This window comes from Thalassophryne amazonica, chromosome 11 (genome assembly GCF_902500255.1).
Source record: "Thalassophryne amazonica chromosome 11, fThaAma1.1, whole genome shotgun sequence".
In the NCBI taxonomy this organism is placed as follows: domain Eukaryota; kingdom Metazoa; phylum Chordata; class Actinopteri; order Batrachoidiformes; family Batrachoididae; genus Thalassophryne; species Thalassophryne amazonica.
Genome location: NC_047113.1, coordinates 46,783,559 through 46,810,765, shown reverse-complemented (window position 1 = coordinate 46,810,765; position 27,207 = coordinate 46,783,559). Strand labels below are relative to the sequence as shown.

General features: G+C 39.7%; 1 protein-coding gene and 1 long non-coding RNA gene across 3 annotated transcripts; one reads left to right on the top strand and one right to left on the bottom strand.

Annotated features, from left to right (window-relative positions):
- The first annotated feature begins 2,619 nt into the window (after window positions 1-2,619).
- LOC117520181 lies at window positions 2,620-23,540 on the top strand. Its single transcript, XR_004563559.1, has 5 exons — window positions 2,620-2,782; window positions 4,891-4,896; window positions 5,451-5,458; window positions 11,643-11,646; window positions 23,528-23,540. It is a non-coding gene; the product is annotated as an uncharacterized LOC117520181 (long non-coding RNA).
- On the bottom strand, window positions 4,098-25,589 carry dctn4 (dynactin 4). Of its 2 annotated transcripts, XM_034181498.1 has the most exons (14): window positions 25,390-25,589; window positions 21,735-21,805; window positions 19,666-19,844; window positions 19,425-19,468; window positions 19,032-19,139; window positions 16,182-16,202; window positions 15,654-15,727; window positions 12,787-12,899; window positions 12,600-12,709; window positions 12,440-12,513; window positions 11,772-11,826; window positions 11,460-11,567; window positions 4,653-4,750; window positions 4,098-4,554 (listed from the first exon to the last, which is right to left on the bottom strand). In XM_034181498.1, the coding sequence occupies exons 1-14, from the start codon at window positions 25,522-25,524 to the stop codon at window positions 4,335-4,337; spliced, it is 1,410 nt and encodes a 469-aa protein (XP_034037389.1). In that variant the 5' UTR covers window positions 25,525-25,589; the 3' UTR covers window positions 4,098-4,334. The 2 variants fall into 2 exon arrangements, with proteins under 2 accessions (XP_034037389.1, XP_034037390.1); XM_034181499.1 differs by lacking the exon at window positions 16,182-16,202.
- Between the last annotated feature and the right edge of the window lie 1,618 nt (window positions 25,590-27,207).

Below are 27,207 nucleotides of genomic sequence, written 5' to 3'. Positions count from 1 at the left end.
TTAAGTTGCGAAATTTCAGCTCCAATTTGCCAGAAGACACATGGGAGACTCAAGTCTAGATTTGCTTCAAGCCTGTATTTCACGTGTGAAAATGCCTCCCTGTTCCACTCCACTGTGACACCGGTCTGGTACCTCTCCATTCCCGGTTTATTTCCAGGGGGCAGCAACATTGGTCACAGAAAAAACTGCCTCCTGACATTGTTCAATAGACTAACAACCAATCAAAGCAATGATCAGCATGTGACGTAGGCAGAGCCACGACCAGACCGCTGTGTCAGCAAACATTCAAAGATGGCGTGCATCAGAGTGGGAATGCTGTTGTTGGTTTTGTAATAAAAACATGAAAGTTCTTGGCATTTTTAGTCATTCAAGAAACATTTTTGAACAGAGCACGCAGCAAAAATCACTTTCTTCTTCAGTGATCCTCAATGTCTCATTGCACAAAGGCAGACCTGTGTAAGATGAACGGTTGTGATTGGCTCGGCCTGTTTTCGGCTGACAGCAAACGGCTGTGAATGGGAGGGGCCACCAGTCCCATTCGCAAAGCGAATTTGTTCACGAAGTGAGTTATGGGGTCTGGTTCACCAGATTACTGTGAATCTGGTGGTGCAATAGACCAAACCTGCTCTGTGCAGATTTTCAACCACGGACACCTATAACTTCCCTGTCTTGGTGGCTTCCCTCACTTGTGTTCTTACTGCATGGTCACTCAGAACTTAAGAAGTGCCTCCTCCAGATACATTTACACACAACTGCATATTGATTCGTTCATTTTAACTCCATTGTGGTGGCAAAAATTGCAACTACTGTATTGTCCAAATACTTATGGACTTCAACGTCATAGCCTCGTGACTACCAGGTCACATATATATTAATCAGGAGGATATACTATAAACGTGTCTGCCACCTGCTGGATGATTGGATGCAGGAAATTAAGAGCAGGTGTGGTTGATCTTACAAGTAGCTTGTTTGCCACCTGCTGGTCATGTCTGGGATTGTTGCAGGGAAATTGATGCATGCAGGCTGAAAATTAGGAGCAGGTGCAGCTTGACATAAGATCGACTTTCCTCTTTCTTTTCATTTCCAATTCTGGTGACCAACACTGCTTGTATCCTTTTAGCTTATACTAAAAAAGCACAAGCTGAGCATGAAATAATTCCAGCTTTGATCCAGGAAAACATCACACTGACCACAAGAATCTACAAGTGGATTTCCAGACTGGGGTTTGTTTGGGCACCATTCAAGGTCTGTTCTGGTCATGAACTGCTGTCTGTCAGCAAAGCTATCAGCTTATAGTTTATATTTTACATGCAATCCTGGGTATGTGCTCGTTTTTTATGAAACCAGACCACGGCCGTGCACGTCAGCTGTGCTTGAAGTATGTTTCAGTGGTGCAGATTGTCTCGTGGGTTTTACTGCTTCATCTCCAGCTCTGATTTATGGCTCCAACACAGGCCACTCTTGGGTCCGCTGAAGATAAAAGAAAATCACGGCTTTATTACCCAGACAGACCAAGATTGTTTACACAGCAGATGGCCTCACTTGGGAGCTACAACAGGCCTCCCGGATATGATTTAGATCTCTAGGAGCAGGCCTCGCGTCCCACATGGACAAAGCGCTGCTGTACAGCACCGATACACATTTATGACAAAATGCTGTCTGTTGGTGCACAAATTTTATCTTCATCACGTCAACCTTCCCGTCTACAAACTAATACTTGTGAAAAATCAAGTCAAGGCTTGAATTCCTGGCGGGTCGATACAAGTCTGAGATTTCTCAGTGCTTCACTGCTACAAAAACACTGCATGCAATCACACACACACACACTGCTATCAGTGGTATTGATTTGGTTTTAGAGTGCTTCAAATCTCTCTGCAAACTTGTTTTCTGTGACGTTTCAACCCAAAACTGCCTTTGTCACAAGGATATCCAACACTTTGCCAGGAGTACCATCATGTGTTCGAGATGTGAACTGCAGAAATCACAGGAGGGTTAAAAACACACACACCAATGTCCATACACCATACACAAATGTCAAGCAATATATTGAAGTATCACTTTTTATTTGTTAGTATTGACGTTTAATCTAGGGTTAAATGTTTACACGAGACACTTTAAAGTCACCATACACGCTTAGTGAGCTCAATTTAAAACGTTTAAGCAGAAAAAAAGTACCTGTTGTCTCAACTGATTAGCATTTTTGTTCAAATCCAGAGATTTTCCACAGTGAGAAGAAACAAAAGTTCCTGTGTGGTTTCATCCATTAACAGTCCTCAGTGTTTGGTGTGATGTCAACATCAACCTCAGAGTAATCTTCATGTGAATATAACATGAAATATTATCTAACAGGTTTTATATTTACTATAGCTGTAGCATGCAAGTGTTGTCAACATGGGAGGGGGGGCAATGTACAGATACAAGAACTACTGGTGTCGCAGTTTGTGGTGTGTCTGCTCAAAAGGTGTGTGACTCTGTCTTCAGTTTTTTTTTACTGTACAAGTCAATTATTCAACAAAGTGCACTTATGGGGTTAAAGGAGAACTAGGACATTTTTCATCCAGGCTCTAATTTTACATTTTTTCCACTCAAACAGCTCCTCGTCCCTACGAAACAGGCAAAAACGCAATTGCAATGTAAATAAAACTTTTAACATTATAGTTACCTTCACGTCCTGTCAGCTATCACTGCTGTCAACTGAGACGCAAGTAGACTGTTGATGCAATCGACGTAAAATGTCAGTGGACAGCAAGGCTAAGGTAAGTGGCTAATTCTATAATCTATCGTAAAGGATTCAGTAGTTAAGTGCGTTCCTTATTACTCCATCCATAACATTAATTTGCTGGTTAGCCTTTGACTGTGTTCTAACCGTAACTAATTTTTGGTCCAAATTTCCTCAGTTTGCGAGCCTGATTTTTAAAAATCATTGCCAAATTTATTTGTTGTCACACTTCTTTTTCCTATTTTGTACCCAATGACATACAAAAGCAAGTTTATTTTCATTTACATCCAATTCACATATGTTTGTGTATGCGCCAACACAATATGCAACTCCTGCATTTTTCCCCACCCTCTTCCATAAATGTTAAAAGTTCTCTTTAAGTTTTCAAAAAATGTTTTCTGTTTATGAGCGCAACATGCATTTCATGGATTTTATGTTGCAGAGGACTGGGAAGCGTCTTCTGCTAAGTGAATGGGAGGTTCCAATTACTGTATATTGCACACGATTGTCCACTTTCACTTACTTTTATGCAAAATTACCCCAATCTCCAATTATTCACCTTTAAAAAAACAAAAAAAAACAAAAAAAAAACAAAACCGTATTCATACCAATGTCGAATTTTACACATTTAAAACTTATAATTGCTCACAATGTTCTACACCTCTACATTTATGACCAATTATTGCAGATTTCAGGCCCCCATTGGGTATCAGAATTTATTTCTCCAATTTATTTATTTTTGCTGATACCGAAGACAGATATCAAAACTCTGTAATGGGAGAAAAACTTAAATCAGTAAATGTACCAAGTGAAGATGACCCCAAAACCATCTAAAAAATTGAAAAGAGTAAATGTCTCATTTAAGGCTGAGCACAAATCAAAAAGCAGCAGTCTGTCTGTGACTGGTAGAAACCATGTTTGTTGTACAGTTTTAGCAGAAACATCTAAACTTCAAATTCACTCATCGGTTACTTTATCTCATATACCATGCAAAAAATGTAGGTGCATATAATATGCCTAAAACCTTAAAATAATATTAACACTGCCAAATAGCTAACCTTTACAACTACATAAATATGGTATGTAAACTATGACCACTTTTCACCCATAAGATTACAATTTTTTTACTTTGGTCGTCTCCCCCAATTTAGTATCATTTTAGTACTGAAGTGTGTGTGTGTGTGTGTGTGTGTGTGTGTGTGTGTGTGTGTGTGTGTGTGTGTGTGTGTGTGTGTTTGGGGGGTGGGGGGGGGGGACTGAACTGATGACAAAAAAAAAAAAAAAAAAAAATCAGTTGATTCGAATTTCTGTTGTGCATTAAAAAAAAAAAAAAAAAAATCAAATACATTTTCTTCAAAACTAGAGCTCCTAAAAGTTGTGCACAGTTCTGAGAAGTTGTCAGCGTAAGGTGTTTTCATGCACTCGCTGCTTCACAATATATCCATGATGCCCGTGGGAACTTACCAAAAAAAAAAAAAAAAAAAAATTAGCTGTACAACATGTAAAATTAGTTCTTATGCATCACAAACCAGAATCAGAACTCATTTTTAACAGTATAAAGTTAGTTCAAGGAACCAACCACTGGCACTGTTAAAGACTAAACTGGTTTTATTGTTCAGGCAGCAAGTGGTCCCAGCTTCAGCTCTACATGGTGCGTGAGCCAAACAGCCTCGGCAGTCGTTTCAGCCGTTTCCTCACTAGGCCTGATGGGAGCAGCGAGGTTACGGAAATCATGACGAATCTTAAAGGAAACGGTAACATCCACATCCTCTTCTTTCTGAGGGACCACTTTGATGAAAAAACCAATCTTGTTCGATTTCCTGAAGGCAACGACACTGTAAAAAATAAATAAATAAAGGACGACAAAAAATCAGGTTAAAAGTACAACACACGTTATCTGTGTCCATGTGTCTGTCTGTGTGCGTCATCTTACTCTGGGTCGTCCTGGAAATCCTGCGGTTCTGCCAGTTCGTCATACTCAGCAGCAGCATCTTTTCCTGCCAGGATCAGTTCTTTGCTGGGTACTATGACCTACAGCAACAAATCAGTGTCAGCATTCAGCAAATCATCACTTATGTGCTCCTGTATCTTTGTAGCAGGGATTTTATTTATAAACTTTTCTAAGTTATATAATTTTTGTTTGGGGAACGGTTTTCCTTTACTTAAGGTAGAGCAGTGTTCAGAATAATAGTAGTGCTATGTGACTAAAAAGATTAATCCAGGTTTTGAGTATATTTCTTATTGTTACATGGGAAATAAGGTACCAGTAGATTCAGTAGATTCTCGTAAATCCAACAAGACCAAGCATTCATGATATGCACACTCTTAAGGCTGTGAAATTGGGCTATTAGTAAAAAAAAAAAAAAAAAAAAAGTAGAAAAGGGGGTGTTCACAATAATAGTAGCATCTGCTGTTGACGCTACGAACTCAAAACTATTATGTTCAAACTGCTTTTTTTAGCAATCCTGTGAATCACTAAACTAGTGTTTAGTTGTATAACCACAGTTTTTCATGATTTCTTCACATCTGCGAGGCATTAATTTTGTTGGTTTGGAACCAAAATTTTGCTCGTTTACTAAATGGACTGCATTTATATAGCACTTTTCCATCTGTATCAGATGCTCAAAGCGCTTTACAATTATGCCTCACATTCACCCCGATGTCAGGGTGCTGCCATACAAGGCGCTCACTACACACCGGGAGCAAAAGGGGATTAAAGGCCTTGCCCAAGGGCCCTTAGTGATTTTCCAGTCAGGTGGGGATTTGAGCCCATGATCTTCTGGACTCAAGCCCAACACCTTAACCACTAGACCATCACCTCCCCTAGTCACCTCCACTAGTGTGCTTGGGGTCACTGTCTTGCTGAAACACCCATTTCAAGGGCATGTCCTCTTCAGCATAAGGCAACATGACCTCTTCAAGTATTTTGACATATCCAAACTGATCCATGATACCTGGTATGCGATATATAGGCCCAACACCATAGTAGGAGAAACATGCCCATATCATGATGCTTGCACCACCATGCTTCACTGTCTTGACTGTGAACTGTGGCTTGAATTCAGAGTTTGGGGGTCATCTCACAAACTGTCTGTGGCCCTTGGACCCAAAAAGAATTTTACTCTCATCAGTCCACAAAATATTCCTCCATTTCTCTTTAGACCAGTTGATGTGTTCTTTGGCAAATTGTAACCTCTTCTGCACGTCTTTTATTTAACAGAGGGACTTTGCTGGGGATTCTTGCAAATAAATTAGCTTCACACAGGTGTCTTCTAACTGTCACAGCACTTACAGGTAACTCCAGACTGTCTTTGATCATCCTGGAGCTGATCAGTGGGTGAGCCTTTGCCATTCTGGTTATTCTTCTATCCATTTTGATGGTTGTTTTCCATTTTCTTCCACGCGTCTTTTTTTTTTGTCCATTTTAAAGCATTGGAGATCATTCTAGATGAACAGCCTATAATTTTTTGCACCTGCGTATGTTTTCCCCTCTCCAATTAACTTTTTAATCAAACTACGCAGTTCTTTTGAACAATGTCTTGAACATCCCATTTTCCTCAGGCTTTCAAAGAGAAAAGCATGTTCAACAGGTGCTGGCTTCATCCTTACATAGGGGACACCTGATTCACACCTGTTCCACAAAATTGATGATCTCACTGACTGAATGCCACACTACTATTATTGTGAACACCCCCTTTTCTACTTTTTTTTTTTTTTTTACTAATAGCCCAATTTCATAGCCTTAAGAGTGTGCATATCATGAATGCTTGGTCTTGTTGGATTTGTGAGAATCTACTGAATCTACTGGTACCTTGTTTCCCATGTAACAATAAGAAATATACTCAAAACCTGGATTAATCTTTTCAGTCATATAGCACTACTATTATTCTGAACACTACTGTACCAAAAATTATTTTAAGCCACCAGATCAAACATTAGTGCCATTTTCAGGACCAAAACAATGCTTCCCTTCTTGGCCGCTCCTTCCCAACCCTCCCTCTTTCCCATTAACTACAACAAAGAGTAACAGCTCTGATTGGTCAAGCAGTTAAGTGTGCTTGTTTCCAGAGCAGGTTACTGGTTAAAGGTCACCCTGCCCGGCCTATTCATGCAATGTGGAGTTGCGTCAGAAGGGGCATCCAGCAAAAATCAACATGCAGATCCACTTCACCCCTGCAACGGCGAAAGCCAAGTGAAACAAGGGAGAAGCCGAAGCAGCTCTGTATGTTGGAAAAGCAGAGGTATATGGATTGTATTCCAGTCATGTCCTTGGTCAGAAACATTTTTCACCTCTAGATATGATTTTTAGATGTACTTCTGGAAAATCTGCAAACGTGCCATATTGAAAAAAATCAAAAACTAGTAGCGAGTAATGAGTTCTGTTCTCTCTTTATCCCTAATCAGTACACCACTTTGACCCAAGGTATAAATTTGATATATTTTCTGAACCATTACAGTTATTCAGCTGAAATTTTATGTCCTCACCTGTACAGCTGTCTCCAGTTACAGTTTATTTTGATCCAGTTTGAATACTGTAGGCTCCAAAATATTTTTCTTTTGGGGTCCACATGGACCCCAGGTATATAGATTGGCAAGTTTCTTGACATGAACTGATGGGGGTTATAAAGATACAGAGGGGCAACTGTTTCACAGGGCTGGACTCGCGCGGACTAAACATGCACACTTAGAAATCTCATGCACTAAATGTGCATGTGCAGCCAGACGAGAAATGTCAACAGGGGACAGACAAGCTCAGAGAAAAGGGGGTGTGTTGCTTCATTCTCATTGCACAGGATGTCATGAAGCCAATAAATACTGACATAGGAAACAGTTGTTGACTGCTGTAGTAAAGTGTAAAATACCATTTAGGGCACATCCTTGTTTGTAAAAAGTAGCTAAGGGGAGCATCATCACAATGCAGAGATTAGACATTATTTCTACATGTAAAAACAGCTGCTGGTTACTGTTCTCATGGATGTACACATCTACAAAGCCAAAACATTGCTATTCTGTTACATTAAAATGGTTCTCTGACCAACACTGGTCATTCTTGTAGGCATTTGGAAAAATGTGTATGTCGAGAAACAGGCATGCAATTTTTGTAAAATGAATTATCTAAGCAATACTGTACAAGAGATACGCTTACTTCTAGCTATGTCCTGCCATTTCCATAGAGATGCAGCACTTGTGGGTGCAGTGAAAAATGAGCACACCAGCTCAAAAATGTGACAGGAAGAAAAACACCCCTAAAATGCTGTGTGTCCAGAAGGTTCATTTAGAACTCAGTGGAACTGAGCCAGGGAAAGACAAAGGAAGGGGACAAAACCGTTCCAAGCTCTATCAGGAGAAGATATTTCCAAATACAGTGTCATCTTCTGTAAAGTTACTCCATCACAACATCAAACGCTATTGAGAAATCATCCATCACTTATCCATACTCCAAACATGTGCAAAGCTGATGGTCAGGAGTGGGTGGAGAGACAAAACAACTTAAGTATTATTCTCTGTTCCCCCTCACATAATATCAGAATACATTATTAAAAGGACCCAAAGCTTCTCAGCAGCACACATTAAATGTGAAAGGATAATTAATGGATATTGCAGAATTCATGGCACTGAATAATCCGTACGATGACAAAGCATCACACCCGGCGCTGTGTAATACATCAGTAACCTTTGTAAAAGATAATATCTCTATACTGTTGCAATATTCATGTTTTCTTAGTTACTCAAGTTCACCGAGGAGTAACAAATTACACATCCTGAGCGCTGCTGTTCCCACCATTAATTTTTAACAAAATGTTTGTGTCCAAGCTGGCAAGTACATCCTGTGCTTTAAGAGCTGTGTTCACCCAGTAAAAACACACTAGTTTTCTTAATACAAGGTAAAATTTGTTCAGCAATAGTCATCCCTCAGTGTCACAAAGGTCAGATGTTTAGTTTGTTACACAGATTTAGCAACACTAAAGTTGTCTAGGAGCTGCGAGAACGCAGATGTCCAAATAATTTGGAGGCGTAACAGTATACATATATACATGTACGCACACACACACACATTATATATATATATATATATATATATATATACACACACACACACACACACACACACACATATATACAACCCCTGGCAAAAATTATGGAATCACCAGCCTCGGAGGATGTTCATTCAGTTGTTTAATTTTGTAGGAAAAAAAAGCAGATCACAGACATGACACAAAACTAAAGTCACTTCAAATGGCAACTTTTTGGCTTTAAGAAACACTATAAGAAATCAGGAAAAAAAATTGTCAGTCAGTAACGGTTACTTTTTTAGATCAAGCAGAGGGAAAAAAAATATGGAATCACTCAATTCTGAGGAAAAAATTATGGAATCATGAAAAACAAAAGAACGCTCCAACACATCACTAGTATTTTGTTGCACCACCTCTGGCAGCTTGCAGTCTCTGAGGCATGGACTTAATGAGTGACAAAGAGTACTCTTCATCAATCTGGCTCCAACTTTCTCTGATTGCTGTTGCCAGATCAGCTTTGCAGGTTGGAGCCTTGTCATGGACCATTTTCTTCAACTTCCACCAAAGATTTTCAATTGGATTAAGATCCGGACTATTTGCAGGCCATGACATTGACCCTATGTGTCTTTTTGCAAGGAATGTTTTCACAGTTTTTGCTCTATGACAATGCATTATCATCTTGAAAAATGATTTCATCATCCCCAAATATCCTTTCAATTGATGGGATAAGAAAAGTGTCCAAAATATCAATGTAAACTTGTGCATTTATTGATGATGTAATGACAGCCATCTCCCCAGTGCCTTTACTTGACATGCAGCCCCATATCATCAATGACTGTGGAAATTTACATGTTCTCTTCAGGCAGTCATCTTTATAAATCTCATTGGAACGGCACCAAACAAGAGTTCCAGCATCATCACCTTGCCCAATGCAGATTCGAGATTCATCACTGAATATGACTTTCATCCAGTCATCCACAGTCCACGATTGCTTTTCCTTAGCCCATTGTAACCTTGTTTTTTTTCTGTTTAGGTGTTAATGATGGCTTTCGTTTAGCTTTTCTGTATGTAAATCCCATTTCCTTTAGGCGGTTTCTTACAGTTCGGTCACAGACGTTGATTCCAGTTTCCTCCCATTCGTTCCTCATTTGTTTTGTTGTGCATTTTCGATTTTTGAGACATATTGCTTTAAGTTTTCTGTCTTGACGCTTTGATGTCTTCCTTGGTCTACCAGTATGTTTGCCTTTAACAACCTTCCCATGTTGTTTGTATTTGGTCCAGAGTTTAGACACAGCTGACTGTGAACAACCAACATCTTCTGCAACATTGCGTGATGATTTACCCTCTTTTAAGAGTTTGATAATCCTCTCCTTTGTTTCAATTGACATCTCTCGTGTTGGACCCATGATTCATGTCAGTCCACTTGGTGCAACAGCTCTCCAAGGTGTGATGACTCCTTTTTAGATGCAGACTAACGAGCAGATCTGATTTGATGCAGGTGTTAGTTTTGGGGATGAAAATTTACAGGGTGATTCCATAATTTATTCCTCAGAATTGAGTGAGTCCATATTTTTTTCCCTCTGCTTGGTCTAAAAAAGTAACCGTTACTGACTGCCACAATTATTTTTCCTGATTTCTAATAGTGTTTCTTAAAGCCAGAAAGTTGCCATTTGAAATGACTTTAGTTTTGTGTCATGTCTGTGATCTGCTTTTTTTCTACAAAATTAAACAACTGAATGAACATCCTCCGAGGCTGGTGATTCCATAATTATTGCCAGGGGTTGTATATATATATATATTGCACCGTATGATGTCTGACTGAGCCCATGTGTGAACGGATGAGGTCAATGTATTACTGGTGTGTCTGTCAGGTAAGATGTGCGAAACCTGAAGAATGTAAACATCTGAGGTTGAAGGGTAACTCTAGACAATGTTCAGAGTTCATATGTCATAACAGCTTTTAAGATGTGTAGAAGACTGCACTCACTGACTCTGACCAACACCACACGTAGCACCTACAAATGTTAAACTCTTGAGAAACTTCCCACTCAAAATAAAGATGAGTATCAAAGACTAACTGTGTGCACTTTGTGCCTCCTTCCATGTTACTCGGCCGTGTAACAAGCAGCACTCCAGTGGAAGCAGCAGCGTTTTCCCATGGGTTATCTGTTAGTACCCTGATGGTCAGGACCACAAACCCAAGAGAACAGTACCCTGATAGTGGCAAAGGGGCCACAATTGTAAAGTGCTTTCAGCATTTGCCAAATTGGTAAAACTTGTGCCAAATGTGAACTTGCACTGGGTCGTCGGTGCCGACCACATACAGACTGGAGCAGCCAAAAGACAACATTTTAAATGATAAAACTTCTCTATTTCTTTGAGGTGCTGTCCTACATTGGTTTGTGTTGAACCAGCGATTGTATGTGTGTGGAAAATACATTTTACCAAATTATTCTCAAATGTATTTCCATATATACTGTAAAAACAAACTGTATAGACAGTCTTGCATTCCTTAAAATGAAATATTTTTGATTTGTACTAAAGGGCTTTTGTAAGTTTCTCAAAGGCACATAGTCTAATTTTTTACACCTGAATCTACCATTTCAATGTCAAAAGGTCAGTAGGTCAGAGGGGGTGTTGCATGTGTTGCAGGCCAACATTATATCCTCCAGGAAACACCGACATGTCAGCTACTGAAACAATTTTCAACATTAAAAAATAAATACCTTAGCAGTGCTGTTTATGTCATCCGGGTCATTGTCCTCACAGGCAGCTAGTGTGACATGGGTAATGTTCTCCACGGGATTGGTCAGGGTCAGCAGCACTTGGCTCTCCTAAATACAAAGATCCCAAATATGACCCAAATTACATTCTAAACTGGTTTAGTTCACAGACAAATTTATGCCGAGTAGAGTTTCTTTTTGAAGACTAGCACGTCGAGACAGGCTAATGTTGCCAAAGCAGAGTACTTTATTTTATTAAACAACCTGTTATGGAACATGTGTATGTTATAGTCAACATGCGGCACTCACACTCACCTTCATGTAGCGAAGATTTGGAATGGACATGATTCTCACTTCAGGGATGTAACTCCTGTTGGATAAACAGGCAGCAAATTGATCAAACACAGCCAGACAGTAAAGAACCCCAACAGTATTTGAAACTGTACTTAATAATGGTTGAACAGCAACATTCACTGGCAGCTGAAAATAAAAAAAAATAAAAAACTATGATAAAGTCTACAAGTCTCAACAAATTCATCAAATACAGCCTTTGTAATTTTTCTTCTCTACACTATCACAGTGCTTGTAGTGTAGATTTTTAGAGCCACTTTGACACACAGATCATCCATTATGAGGCCAGAAATAATTGGACTAATTCAAGTTATTTTATAGGCAGTTTTCTTAGGACAAGTCCAGGGATGCATTCATGAACATTTCCAGTGTCTGGCTTCGTTCATTCCACTCATGAAGTAAAACACAAAGATTTTAATAAGAGAAAACAGGTCAAACCTAGGTGCGGGTGTTCCACATACCTTCAGGCAAACTATAGCTGAACAGTCACCAGGATTTTGGTAACTGTCTACTCCAGACATATTTCACAACTGTACATTATTGAATGTATTTCTTAATGATAAATATAAATGAAATCTGAACTGAGGTTCAGAATCTTAGATTAAAATAAACACACTGACAGCGATACTCACACAGCCACAAGCTGAATTTTGAACTTGATTGAAGTAGGGTTGAATTCTGGCTTGCTCAGGTTGTGCTCACATTTCTAAAACAGGAAATGAAATTCTGTTTTTGCATATATGTGATCTATGACATAAATAATACACTGTAGTGTTGTGAAGGGGTACCGACCCGACAGCGCAGCGAGCGCTTCATCAGGAGATGTTTGTGTCTGGGGTGGAGCTGAGAAGCTCCTGCAGGCTGGAAGTCAGGCTGCAGAAGTCGCTGGCACAATGTGGTTACTAAAAGGATGACAACTCAACAGTCAAATGACAAGGAAAGACAATGAAAATAATACTGATTCTGCATGAGCCTTTACCCTCTGGTAAATTGATGGGCCTGGTATAACAGTCTTCAGGCAAAGGCTCCAACTCATCGAGGGCCTGGGCAGGCTCGATGGTAATTTCCTTTTGGTCCTCACCCTCTTTAAGGCTGGTGAAGCACACACACACACACAGCACAATTAATCTAATACATCCGTCCTTCATCTAGTACACAACATAAACTGAATGAGCATGACACTGCAAAATACAGTTCACAATCAGCACAAACAGAGGCCTCTTTCATGTTCTGCATTCAATCAGTAACAATTAACCAATTATTAAATTAATCCACAGCTATTTTGGTAATTGAATAATCACTGACTCTTTTTCCCAATATCCAAATAATCAGATTTCAGCTTCTTAAATGTAAATATGTTCTTGTTTCTTTACCCCTTTCTGACAGTAAACTGAGTATTTTTGGGTTGTAGATGAAATGAGACATTTGAGGACAACATCTTTGGCTTTGACAAACACTGATCAGTATTTTTCACCATTTTCTGACTTTTTATAGAGCAAACAACTCATGGACTAATACCAAAAAAAAAAAAAAAAAAAAAATCAACAGATTGCCTGATAATGAAAACAATTGTTAGTTGCACCTCTGTAAAATATGTTAAGATTGTATTGTCTGTCTTTGTGTGCCTCTCTTTCTTCCTAATGAATGCCTTTATATGTTGGGATTAAAACACAAAAGAAAAAAAAAAAAACTGTAAAATAATTATTTCAAAATATTTAAAAGTTAGAAAAAAAAACTGTAAAATAATTATTTCAAAATATTTAAAAGTTACTGGTAGACTTTATGGTTATGCTTTACTGGTAATTTAAGCAATGGATAATTGATTAATTCATAAATAATCAACCCACTAATAAAATATAATGCAATGCTAAAATACCCTCAGCTGTATGAACATAAAAATAGGAAACAGAATGTGACATTTTGACCTCTTAAAATAGGCCAAGGTTAGCCATCTTTGAACTTGTCCAAGGTTTGTGTCCCAAGAATGTTCCCTGTGAATTTGAGGACCCTGGCAGTAATATAGTGCAGCAGATAAGAGAACATTTAGAGCGGAATCCTGCAAATGGTGATAAAAGCATCAAATTCAGCAGAAATACTCCTCAGACAATCCTCTTTTGAAAAAAACGATTGGCCACTTGAATTTTCAGTTGGCCTTCAGGTAGGGGTCAATTGAAGAATTACACAGGAGTCAAAATTAAAAGATGCTCCAATCATATTGAAACCTATGCCACATTACTTGCCTGATCATAAAGATTCCAAAAAGGAATGTTTTGGACTGTCTGTAACTGAATTCTATGGAGTTATGAGATAAAAACAGCAAGAATGGTAACAAAGGTCAGTGTCGGTTTGTACAGGGGTATAAAGTTAAAGTTGCTCCAATTTTGGTAAAAAGTGATGCAAATTACTAGTTGAGTTAACACAGTTTTAAAAAGGAAAGGTTTGGACCATGTATCATCCTTACTTATCACGTTACGGGGTAACATGTCACATGTTATAGAATCCAATAGACGTAGACCTTGTTTGGAGGCCAAGCATTCAACACTATCAAAACCATTCTTTTTATTAATCCTATTAGCTCAACAATAATTTGCATCACTTTTTACCAAAATTGGAGCAACTTTTGACCCCTGTACAAAATGAAACTGACCTTTGTCACCATTCTTGCTGTTTTTATCCTGTAACTCCATAGAATTCAGTCACAGATATAAAACTATACCTTTTTGGAATCTTTATGATCAGGCAAATAATGTGGAATATTTTTCAATATGATTGGAGCATCTTTTAATTTTGACCTCTGTGTAATTCTTCAATTGACCCCTACCTGACCACCGATTGAAAAGTCAAGTGGCCAATCATTTTTTTCAAAACAGGAGTGTCTAAGGAGTATTTCTGCTGAATTTGATGCTTTTTTTTTTTTTAGATTCTTTATTTTGGTTTTTAGACAACAGAGAATATTTACATAGTTTTTTAGATAGAAATCTGTTCAGCTTCCTCTGTAGTCCTCAATTTTAAACAGTAAACATAAAATACAAACATGGGAGAGATGATTGTAAAACAACAACAACAAAAAGTGCCTACCAGCCTATCAAAGAGATTTGAAGAGAGAGATACCGAATTTGATGCTTTTATCACCATTTGCATGATTGTTTCAGTTATTTGCTGCACTAATAGGACTGGACTTGTGCTGAGCACAGACAAATGGACGGATGCAAGGACTTCACAATACCAGATGGACATATTTTGGCCTCGGGTAAAATTATATCATTAGTTGTAGCCTTATTTAGCACATTAGGAGTCACCATCATTTAAATTTTCTCAGTGTGAAGATGTAAAGCTGCTGAACTCTGTTTCTTAGACTTCAAGGACATGCCACCATCTGAGACGTGACGCAGCTAACAAAGAGGAGAAAACTGAAGGAAGAGGCGGCCAAATTCGCTGCTTTCACAAAGCCACTGCTTGCTCCCAATTTATCGACTGCATGTAATTTTTTTGGCAACACACTTTGTCAACATCAGGCAGGTTTTCCGCCAATTATTAAGTCCCAGAGGTTGGGTTGGTGTCCTTGAACACATGACAGAGTTTAAAAATGGTTCCTTTTAACAAATTACATTACATAAGACAAATGTGCTGGGATGGAGTGTTTGCATGTCTCAAAGCCATTTCAAGACTCTGTTAATCGACTTTCATGTTGTACCGCATAATTAAAAGGTTAATTAAAATGACTCGCTGCTTGAAAGTAGGAAATCAATTAAAACAAAGTGAGGCTCATTTGTTTTTAGGAATAAGTCTACTAAAAATAATCTTAGTAAATTTCACTACAGTTTAATACACATTTACAACACTCACGAAAGACCAGCCAGAGTTGATAATGGAGCTCCGGGCCTCTGCCTCTGCAGTCTGGTTCCAAGGCCGTACTTCTCCTATGTCAGGTACAAAACACACGTTCAGTCAGCCCTTTTCAGATTTAAGAAGTGAACACAATTTATGACATTATTTAACCTGCGAGTCATTTTCTACAGACTACTAGTGCTAAGTTATAATATCTCAAATAAAAAAACAAATAAATCTTATTTAAAAAAAAAAAACACTCAAAATAAGACAAATGCAACTGAAATTATTCCACTGTAATAGACACAAATGGGAGCCTTTATGCCCTGAACCAACTCTGACCAACTGAGGATCCAGGCCAAAATTTGTTTCAGAAATTTTATGATCAACAAAGTTACTGAATTTAACAAGCATGAAGGCTCCCACTGTGAAGGCCTCAGCGTCATTCAGAGACATTCATGTGATCTGTGAGGTCACTCTGTGACATGTCAGAAACCGATTCAAAAACAGCGGACGTTCAGAGAAGTTGTGAAAAATGCAACTCACCACCACATGAATAGTGTGTTGCTGGGAGTGAAACCAAAATATCAGAGTGCACAAGCAAAGAAAAAGAGAGAATAAAGAACCAGGTGAAACCAAAGTGATTAAGCAAACATTGAGTGTAACTAGTAACATGCAGCAACAGCAACACAGACTCTGTTTATAAGAATTTATACAGCGCTTTCAAAAAAATGCTGAGTATCAACATCAATGACAAATTAGACAACAAATAAGTAGTCACACAAACATACACAAGGAACAACATTCACGTCAATTACAGCGTCAGCATGTGCAAAAACCAGAAATGGAAAGTTGAAGGTTTTTTTTTTAAATTGTGTTTAAAAAAAAAAGATTCAGTAGGTTGAAGATTCTAAAGCCTTGTCTGGACAGCATTAATTTTATATGGAGAGGTGAAGAAGGGTTCTTCCCAGACAATGGAACAACAGCGCCATGCAGTCATACTGCCATCTAGTGCTGCTATAGTGTAGTGTCGTTTCATGAAGTTTTAGTGGTAGACTTGGTGGGAATCTAACGGCACGCAAACCCGGTTTTATGGGAAATTTCACATAAACAACTTCAGCTCTTTATTTTATCCTGTTTACATCCAGATGACACAAACCATGACAAAACAAGCCTTACAAGAAGCCAGATCTCTGTATTTTTTGCTTCATCTTGGTGGGGACGCATCGATCGCCGGGTCGCCTGCGGAGGAGGCACACCGATGCCAAGCATCACGGAAGCAGGTGCACAGCCAACTCGATAAACGCCGTCTGCTGTGGGATCGATCAGATCAGAGGCTAAGAATGATACTGCAGCCTCTGCGACAGTGAACAGGGAGGCTTTTATGAAGAAAACGACAGAACGGAATTCAAAATTATTCAGGTACCGAGCCACACTTTGAAATTTTGGTGCTGGATAGCTGTGTGCATTATCTCCATTCTTCTATGTTTTAAAGGACACGCCGCACTGACATCATAACATTTCCGTGTTTCCGACAGCATTTCTTAGAGGAACCCACACACTTGAATGCTGCTAATGTTAAAAACGGAACCACAGATTAATTACAAAGTTTATATAAGTGTGATGTGGTATTACGATGACTCTTTAAGTTATAACTGTGAATTCTGATGCAGTCACGGTAAAAGGAGCCGCTTTCCACTGTGCAAAAACTTAGTTTCGCATACACACTGCGCGAGTACAGTGCGCGCTGCTCCGTTACAGAAGTCTCACGTCAAGACAAACTCTCAAAGTAAAAAAATAAATAAATAAATTTAAAAAAATCCTACCAGCTCCACTGAGAAGAAGAAGAAAAAAAAAAAAACCTGAACAGTCACCCACTTGTGATTTCCAAAGTCTGCTCCAACAAAGGAGTCCCCACTCATGGATCACGCACGATCGCCACCCGGTGTTGCGGAGCTCTTCATAAAGTTCTCACAGTTAGATAGAAAGGCCATTATCTCCCAAAAATAACATATTCTGACTTTTTCCCCAATGTAAAAAAATAAAATAAAAAAATCCATCTGCGTGTCCAGCCTGTACAAAACAGCGTCATGGAGACACTCCACGTGCACGCTCATGGTGGGACTAAAATAGTATACAGTGACAAACGGAAGCATCACCACACGTTAGAATCCAAAATCCAACAGAATCTGAAAAAAAATTAAGTTTTGGGGTGAAGTGTGTCACCTCCTGTCTCTCTGTACAGCCTCTATAAATCCGAACCTTTAGTTTCGAATGAAAGCTCACAAGCTTTATCAGATGAAGCAGTGTTCATTTCTTCACTGTGTCAGCCATCAGGATGTTTCTGCTTTTCCTAGTCTGGAATCTCCCACATTTTAAATCGTCTTTCTGTACATTATTTTTTCTTTCAAATAAGTTTATTGCACATTTGTTACACAGTGTGTCAACAAAACACAAACATTTTACATTAATTTAACTAATCAACAATTCAGCACAGAATCAGACCAGAAACAGTACTAAAAGATTTTCATTTTTGTCTTTGGGCTTCAGGACACAAGGTCAGATAGGACACCAAGTGGAGGCGTTGCGCGCAGTAATAGTTCCCAACAGCACTGCTATACTAAAAATTTCTGGGGAGAACCCTGTGGAGTAATGTAATTTTAAACACAGGACATCTGTAATATTTATGGCCGATTTGCACGGGATAAGAATGTATAAATGACGGAAATGGCAGGGGTTACTCATTAAACAGGCCTGATGCACCAAAGGCACTCAAAAAAGGAAGAAAATAAAATTACTAGGCTAAATGGAATGGATTCCTCTACAGTCAGTTTTCAAGCTTCTGTCTCGTTAGCTGTCAGCTTCACTTTCTTGGGGTGGGGTGGGGGCCTGCTGTTTGGGCTGTGCATTGAGGTGCACACTTTTGAACATGCACCGCTGCACTGTGTGTAAAAACAGGTAATCTGAACACCTCTCATCCAAGCACAAATCAAATGCGTCCCATCCCACAGACTTTGTAGCTTTATGTTTTAGTCTGCATGCAGAGGTGTGCAGCCTCTCTGCAGTAAGGGAACACTCAGTCTACATCTAGTTTTTTGTTGTTTTTTATTCCAGCTCTAACAACAATTAATCTCAGGCAAACTAAAAACGCTAAGCATGTTTACCTTGTCGTCACTGATTATGTCAACTGGTTCACTTAAATTACTGTTATTAGTCTCAGAGCAAGATAACTTTTCTACTGTGTTTAGTGTTAAATCAAGCGTGCATGTACTTTTTTTTTTTAAGTCTTCAACTCACACAGAGACAACTGTTTGACATTTTAAAGAGATCTTAGAGCAAACTCTGGAATTTTCAAATAGCTGAATGCTAGTATAAAACCCAGTGGGAGGAGATTACCGAGAACGCCAGAGGCATGCACTGCCGTCTCCTCGCCAGCTTCTTCCTGTCTCTCTCCTGCTTCTCACGGTGGGCGAGCTGCTGGTAATATTCAATGAGCTTGTTGATCTGAATTCAAGGGGGAATTCAAGCACACAGCTTATAAATAATGTGCTTATAAGTAATACGGTAATCTGTAAAGACATTTAAAAAATAATAACTGCAAAGCAACTTTGCAACAACAAAACGTGCAGATTTAGCTCCACGCTATTGCCACACTGATCACTAAATATAAAAAAAAAAAAATCATAAAACTTGACAATTTGTTTAAACAAATACTGAAGCGCACAGCTCATTTTGCTCAAAGAGCAGTAATGTGTGATCAGCAAACTTGTGATCCATGGAAGAATTTACCCGTTGAATATGAGGATTCTCTGGCTCTTGCCATCCACCACTGGCTGTAATGAGAAAAAGAAAACATCACAGTTAAAAAGGCCAAAGAGGAAAACCATACATTCCTTTGCAAAATTGGTATTTTCAAATTTACAAGGTTTTGAAACACTGGTTTGGCACTGCTGAAGCCATCAAAATTACTAATGAATAAAAACCTCATGTGCTCTGCATTATATTTGCCTTGTGCTGTCAACAGACCCACCGACAGATTTATCAGCCATTCCTACATCCCTGGAAGTCCAACGACAGAAGCCACAGGCCAGATAGTAAGCCTTCTTCATGGCTGTCTTAGTTGGATCATCGGGCAGAGGTGCTGGAACGTTGGTGGCACGAGTGGACAGAGTGTGCATACAACATGGGCAGTCGAAACAGTTGGCACACCTACAGCAGAAAGACATTCATCAAAATGAACACGCGGAAACAGTCATACAAACAATCAACACCAAAATAAATAAATAAATCAGGTTGTGACAAATTTCAAGCCAAATTGGACTTAGAAGAGGAATGTGGGCACACACATACACGCACGCACACAGATGTTCAAGTCACCACACTGCCCAAATTTTTTTTATTTTTAACATGTATTGTTTTTATTTTATAAAACAAACTACTGCAACACAGGTGACCACTGTTATTTAATTATTTGATGACTTAAATGCATTCTATAGCTGATTTTGTCGACCATTTGCGAGCTGCATTAAACTCTGTTTTGTTTATCATATCTGTGTAACTTTCTTGTGTGAGCCATACTAGCAATACGTTTATGATTAAATCTACAGTGTGCAGGATTTAGTCTGCTCTAGTGGTGAGGTGGCAGATTGCATGATGCCGTTATCCATTACCATCATCCCACCGATCATCTTTTCTGCAGTCTTACAGTCACACCGCAAAATACTTGTGTCCCATTCCAGCTACTGTACCAGCATGGCAGTGCAAAATGGCAGCGCTCCCACGTACATAAGAAAGACTCAAAGCGGTGTTAACAATAGTTCTCCCATCTTAATTTTTTTGTCAAACTAAACCAGACTGATGCATTTAAGTTTGAAATGCACTAGAGTAGACCCTAGATGGTCAATGGTCTACCAACTGGAGCCTCACACATTCCTGCAGAGAGACACTGTGTGGGTGTGAGCTCAGGTTGTCACTTTGAAATCAATACAGAGGGGGAACACTGCATCCTTCGTGTAACAGCAAGTTTACAAGGCTGCAATGAACACACTTCTGCACTGTGACAATAATATTATTGTCTATCCTGTTTTTCAGAACAGCAACCACAAAAGCATTTAAGTCAAGATCACTTTTTCTGCCAGTCAGAATAAAAGGAAAAGTCTACTGAGTGGGATGAGGGTGCGTGTTTGTAATGTCGAACAAAATAGACTTTGACAGCTGAATTGTATTATTGAACCAGTACTATCGAAGACTCAAAGATTGTGGGTTCCAGTTCCAGAGAAGCAGCAGCAGTTTTATGAGAATAGCGGTGTAATGACACCTTCTGTGCCGGCAAGAAACGACAGAGATCATCGAACAATAGGAGCATCTGGAGAATGAAAAACGTTAATAAACCAGCTCCGAGTGATGGCAGTTACCACTGCCTTCATTGTGTGCTCTGCATTTAATTATGATATAGTAACTGCATGCATGGGCAGCACGGTGGATTAGTGGTTAGCACTGTTGCCTCACAGCGAGAAGGTCGTGGGTTCAATTCCCGTGGCCTTTCTGTGTGGAGTTTGCATGTTCTCCCCCTGTTTGCGTGGGTTTCCTCCGGGTGCGGGTTAGGTGGATTGGAATCTTTAAAATTGTCCGTGGGTGTGTGTGTGGGTGTGTCTGTGTTTGTTTGTCTATTTGTGGCCCTGCTACAGACTAGCGTCCTGTCCTGGGTGTACCCCACCTTGCGCTCTATGACTGCTGGGATAGGCTCCAGCCCCCTGCGACCCTTAATTGGACTAAGCGGTAGAAGATGAATGAATGAATGAACTCCATGCATTTAAACAAAAATATAACACAATGCTAAAATACCCTCAGCTGTAAATTTGCAGTTGTTTAACTGGTATTCCAGTGGAAAGTAAACACACACACACACACACACACACACACACACACACACACTTTGCACTGGGACAGACAGATGGATGCAAAGCCTTTGCAATACCCAATGGCCATATTTTGATTGACCTCGGATAATAAAAATTAAAGTGTGTCAAATCAAAGATGTTTTTTGTCATTATTCCTTTGTTCAGAGTAACATTTCAGCATTGTATGATGGCCGGTCACCTGTTCTTTTTGAGCTTTGCCTCCGCAGAAGGCATGTTCTCCAAGCAGCTTGGGCAATAATGAGAGTCCACCTACAAAAAAAAACAAAAAACAAAGAGACCACTTTAACAGATCCATTTTTGTCGTTTTCCAGAAGAGCAAAGCTGCAGCCTCACAGACAACACGCCACAGAAGCAGGAAAGATAAGGAGGGAGGGAGAAGAGAAAAGTGCGTCCGTCTCGGCCGAGTGCAAGCTGGAGGTGAAGGCAACTCACCTCCAGAAGAATTCTGCAATAGCTAATCTGAATTCAGTTTTTTTTTTTTTTAGACATCAATATATGTGAGGAATTTCATCTGATGTAGTTTGAGACTGATCCAATGAGGATGCCGCCAAAGCCCCATCACACATTGCCAGAATGTGCAGGAAGCAGGCCAACATGGCAAAAATGGTCATAATCCGGATGCAGTCGGGAGGAAAAGAGGCACAGTCAGCCGTGTCAGAACGCAGCCAGACTGCCTCATGTACACTTGTCAAACTGAATCCAAAGCATATGTAGATGACAAAGACTGCTGTCAGACGGCCATAAAAGGCATTGAAGACTGCCCGATGTCCAAATGTCTGGATGGCAAACATGGGACGGAGTGAGAGGCAGCTCTGTGTTCTCCCTTTGCATAAGACCTGTACTGGACATCAAAGAACAACCAACGTAAGGACCGGATTCATACCATATGTGTCCAAGCCAGCATCCATGGGGTCACCCACTCCCAATCAATCATTCTGTCGCTCGTCCTCTTTTTCCCCAGACTCACTGAGGAAAAAAGAGGACAACGGAGGTGGACATTATGAGTGGATAAGTGGCATGTGCAGGTCATGCCGGCAGGCTTTGCCATGCCCGATCCATCTCGAGGTTCCCTCATACGCACTCAAATCGTTTCAGATCCTGTTTATGCCGCCTTCAGAATATGTAAATTGCAGTCAGATGGAGCTCAGCCCGCCGATGGATAGGTGTCCCACCTCGAAGGCGCCTGGAGGGTTTTGAACATGTGCAACACACTCGGGACAGCCGGCCGACTGGGACCAATTGTGTGGACTTTCGCAGACTGCTGTCAGAACATTTTGGAACTGAAACCCGACACTTTCGGATGTGGGCCGATTCATCATTTTGACACCATTTGACGTCATTCTGGCTATGTGTGATGGGGGTATTACAAGTGAGCAAAAAGGGGAAATTGGTGGAATTGTACTTTCAGGCCAAATCAATCGTGCAAACCCAACGACAATATCAAGATCATGTTGCAATTAGAAAAGCTCCAGACAGAAAGACAACATGGAGGATTGTAAAAAAGTTTCAAACTGATAGAACTGTTCACAATTTTAAAGGGAGATCTGGCCGAACCAAAGGAGCGGTGCACACATTGAGCAAATCTTGTGAATGCCAAAATTCTTACAAACTTGAGGTGAAATAAGAAATGAACACCAGAGATAAAATTCCATGAGATATGCTTCAAGATGACGTATGACAGATATCAGTATCCAAAAGTGTATAGATTTTCTAAGGCTTTATTTTTGTGGCACTTTTTTGGGACACCCTGTATTAAATGAATAATTTTTCCATGTTTTCGTACATGTACATTCAGTTTGGATTTCGTGTGCAGGTTTTTTTTCCCCCCACTGCCATGTGCCTGATAACGTGGAATGTTTTCGGTAAATTAATTTCATTGTGGACTTACCACAGCGTTTTCCTTTTTTCCCCCCCATCAATTGTATAATCCAGAGTTTGACTCATAGAACTCAGTGTGGAGCTCCAGTCCAGTCGGAGGAGCACAAAGTGAGAACAGGACAGCAGTCAAGTGACCTTTTCAGTCACCGCAATGGTTTTTAAAAAAATCTATTGTGTACACGCACACACACAATAAATCCAAACTGATAAAAAAAAATAATTTAATATGTAGTTAGTTTTGTCTTCTCTCTCTGAGCGCACACGCACAGTGATGAAATATGACGGCAAGCCGCTCAAACTCCAGCATATATGTCAAAAAAGCGGCACATAGCTTAGTGATTAGCACTGGTGCCTTACAGCAAGAAAGTTGTGGGATCACTTCCCCCCTTTCTGTGTGGAGTTTGCGTTTTCTCCCTGTGTCTGTGTGGGTTTCCTTCGGGCACTCCAGTTTTCTCCCACAATCAAAAAACATGCTTATTTAGTGTCTTCTCCTTTCTCTGCCTCTGACCAAGGCAGTATCTCTACATGTGGAGTGGGGCGCTGGGCGCCAGACTATGGCGGTCCACTGCTCCTCGTAGTTGGATTGTGTCTAACTGTAATTAGGATGGGATAAATGCAAAAGAAACATTTCATGTCGATAAAGGCTCTTTTTCTTCTCAGATCCCTGTGGAAATGTGACATCATCTGTACAGCACCAAAGCTACGTGAAACAACATCACCGCACAAGGGCCACTGAAGCAGTTACACAAAAACGTGTTTTCACGTTACCACTGTGGATTGGGCACGTTTTAAGCCGCATGACAGACTCACAATTGACAAGTTGAGAGACAGTTTGGAACTTTCAGCACCACAGAATTAATTATGCAAGCTGGTGCATGCATAATTCTGACCCTGAGCTGATTTCAGAAAACTCAAATATTTCAGTTCAATCCAAATTCTGGTGTAATAAGGCATGCATCTGTCAATCCTGATCCTCCGCTGAATTCTTGGCTATTTACTGAAAGCATTCAATGGAAATATGTACATTTTTGTCAGCTCAGTGCCCATCTAGATGACTTTTTAACTTAGGCACATTACTGGATTCAATTATACTTTCAGGTAAGTTGTTACACCATTTCTTGTATAGCTTCTGGGACCGGTCTGTTGTTATGGTAGCTGTGGCTGCCATAAAAAGAAGTGGTCAGATGAAATTCTGTCTGTATTTCTTACAATTTTAAACTCTTAGATCATGTCCCTTCTGACACCGCGTCAGAACAATTTTGGCATATTGAGGGCTCTTAGCCTATTGACATGTAACAGAGGGTTCAGTGATTTTGCCAGCTTTGTGGCCCTTATTTTCATTCTCTCTAATTTGTCCATATCTATCTTACACAAGGGGCCATGACTGGCTTGTAAAATAAATGTGAGGAAAAGAAACTGTACCAAATTCATATTGTTTCGTATTATTATTGCAGATTAATATTGTACAATCGTTCTGCTAATGTATGTACGTAAACTCCTGACATCAACTGTGATTACCGTTAGCTACTGTTGTGGAAGATGTACTGAATTACGTTTTTCAGGACAAATTTTAAGTGAGGTTGACAACAAATTTATATATATATATATATATATATATATATAGCGTAAATCACGCTGGGTGTGAAATCGACAGCTGTTGCTTATTATCTGTACAACTAATCTTATTTACTCGACCACCGTTCGTTGTCATATTCATAATTGATGAGGCATCTTAAATACTCAACTAAGACAACTGTGAAATAACCTAGCATAAGGCTACAAACGCTCCTTCCAGCCAATGACAGACAGTCTGACGGGAAAAAAAATGATTGACAAGTAGCTTGACCATACAGCGTGCGGTCAACGGGGCTAGTAATCAAGCTAACTACAAAGTAGCTGCTGACTAACAGGCTAACATTTAGCTCCACATCCGCGCAAATAATAATGCCACGTACCTCGTGAGACACGCATTCCAAAGACCGTAACTCACTACAGTATCGACAGAAATAAAGCTGAGACAATGGAGCTCTGATCTTTTTTTCTCCTCGAACCAGATACACAACTTTATCTGGTTGCAAAAGAGAAGCCATCTCTAAGCAAAGTGGGCAGATCTGCTAGCTCACTGCCAGCTAGCTTCTGCCCGGACTCCGTTCTTCTTCTTCTATCGAGTTTATTGGAGGTTTACAAACGACACTGTGCATTACCGCCACCAACTGTTTGGGTTTACCGGCGCTCGGCAAATAACCGCGATCGTCTGGATTGGAACAGCGTTGAGTTTGTACACTACATATTATTTTCAGTGAAAGGGATTTTTTTTGTCTCTCTCTCCATTGTGTTTTCGTTTCTGAGCGCCTAATATGTGTACACTTTGTGTGACTTTAAGTTTACACACAAATACACGGTGGATAAAATAAGTATTGAACACGTCATACTTTCTCAATAAATATATTTCTGAAGGTGCGATTGACATGAAATTTTCGCCATATGTCGGTAACAACCTAAGTAATCCACACATAGAAAGAAACTGTAATTAAATGCACAGATCTCCATAAATTAAGTTATGCGTAATAATGTGAAATGACACAGGGAAAAGTACTGAACACTTGAAGAAAGAGATGTGCAAAAAAAGGCACGGAAAGCCAAGCCACCAGCTGAAATTTATGAGTAATTACAAAGCAGTCCTGCCCCTTGTCAGTGTAAGTTAATATCAGCTGGTTCAGTCCCAACTGATGGCATATAAAAAGGTGTCTCATTACTAAGGTGTCACACAAGAAACATCTCATGATGGGTAAATGCAAAGAGCTCTCTCAAGATCTTTGCAATCATATTGTTGCAAAAAAATATAATAATATGCCATTACAGAAGGATTTCTAAACTTCCGAATGTTCCAGCAGTGAGCACTGTTGGGGCCATAATCTGGAAGTGAAAAGAACATCATTTCACTATAAACCAGCCCCATCTAGGTGCTCCACACAAGATTTCTGACAGAGGTGTGAAAAGAATTATGAGAAGAGTTGTTCAAGAACCGAGGACCACTTGTGGAGAGCTTCAGAAACACCTGGAATTAGCAGGTACAATTGTTTCGAAGAAAACAATAAGTAATGCACTCAGCCTCCATGGTCTGTATGTATGCTCACCACACAAGACTCCACTGCTGAAGAAAAAGCAAGCTGAAGCTCATTTTAAGTTTGCTGCACAACATTTACACAAGCCTATGAAATACTGGGAGAATCTAGTCTGGTCAGATGAGACAAAAATTTAAGTCTTTGGATGTCATAATACACACCAATTTGGGAGGTCAAATGGCACTGCACATCACCCCAAAGACACCACACCAAAAGTGAAGTTTGGAGGTGGAAACATCATGGTATTGGGCTGTTTTTCAGCATACGGCACTGGCAAACTTAATATAATTGAAGGAAGGATGAATGGAAAGATGTACAGAGACATTCTGGATGAAAGGTTGATGAAGATAAAACAAGGGAGGACATTTCAACAAGATAGTGATCCCAAACACACAGCCAAGGAAACTCTCAGTTGATTTTAGAGAATGAAAATAAAGATGCTATATGGCCCAATCAATCATCTGACTTTAATCCAATAAAAATCTATGGAAAGAAATAAAGATCAGAGTTCATAGAAGAGGTCCACAGAACCTTCAAGATTTGAAGATTGTTTGTTGGAAGAATGGGCCAAAATCACACCTGAGCAATGCATGAGACTGGTTTCTCCATATAGGAGGCATCTGACATCTGGCGAAAAGTTCATGTCAG

Coding starts and splice junctions, on each gene's coding strand:
- dctn4 (XM_034181498.1), bottom strand. CDS start 25,524: ATGGCTTCTCTTTTGCAACCAGATAAAGTTGTGTATCTGGTTCGAGGA. Junction 12,900..15,653: donor TCAACTCTGGCTGGTCTTTC/GTGAGTGTTGTA, acceptor GTGCTTCACCAG/CCTTAAAGAGGGTGAGGACC. Junction 4,751..11,459: donor ACATAAACAGCACTGCTAAG/GTATTTATTTTT, acceptor TTGTTGCTGTAG/GTCATAGTACCCAGCAAAGA.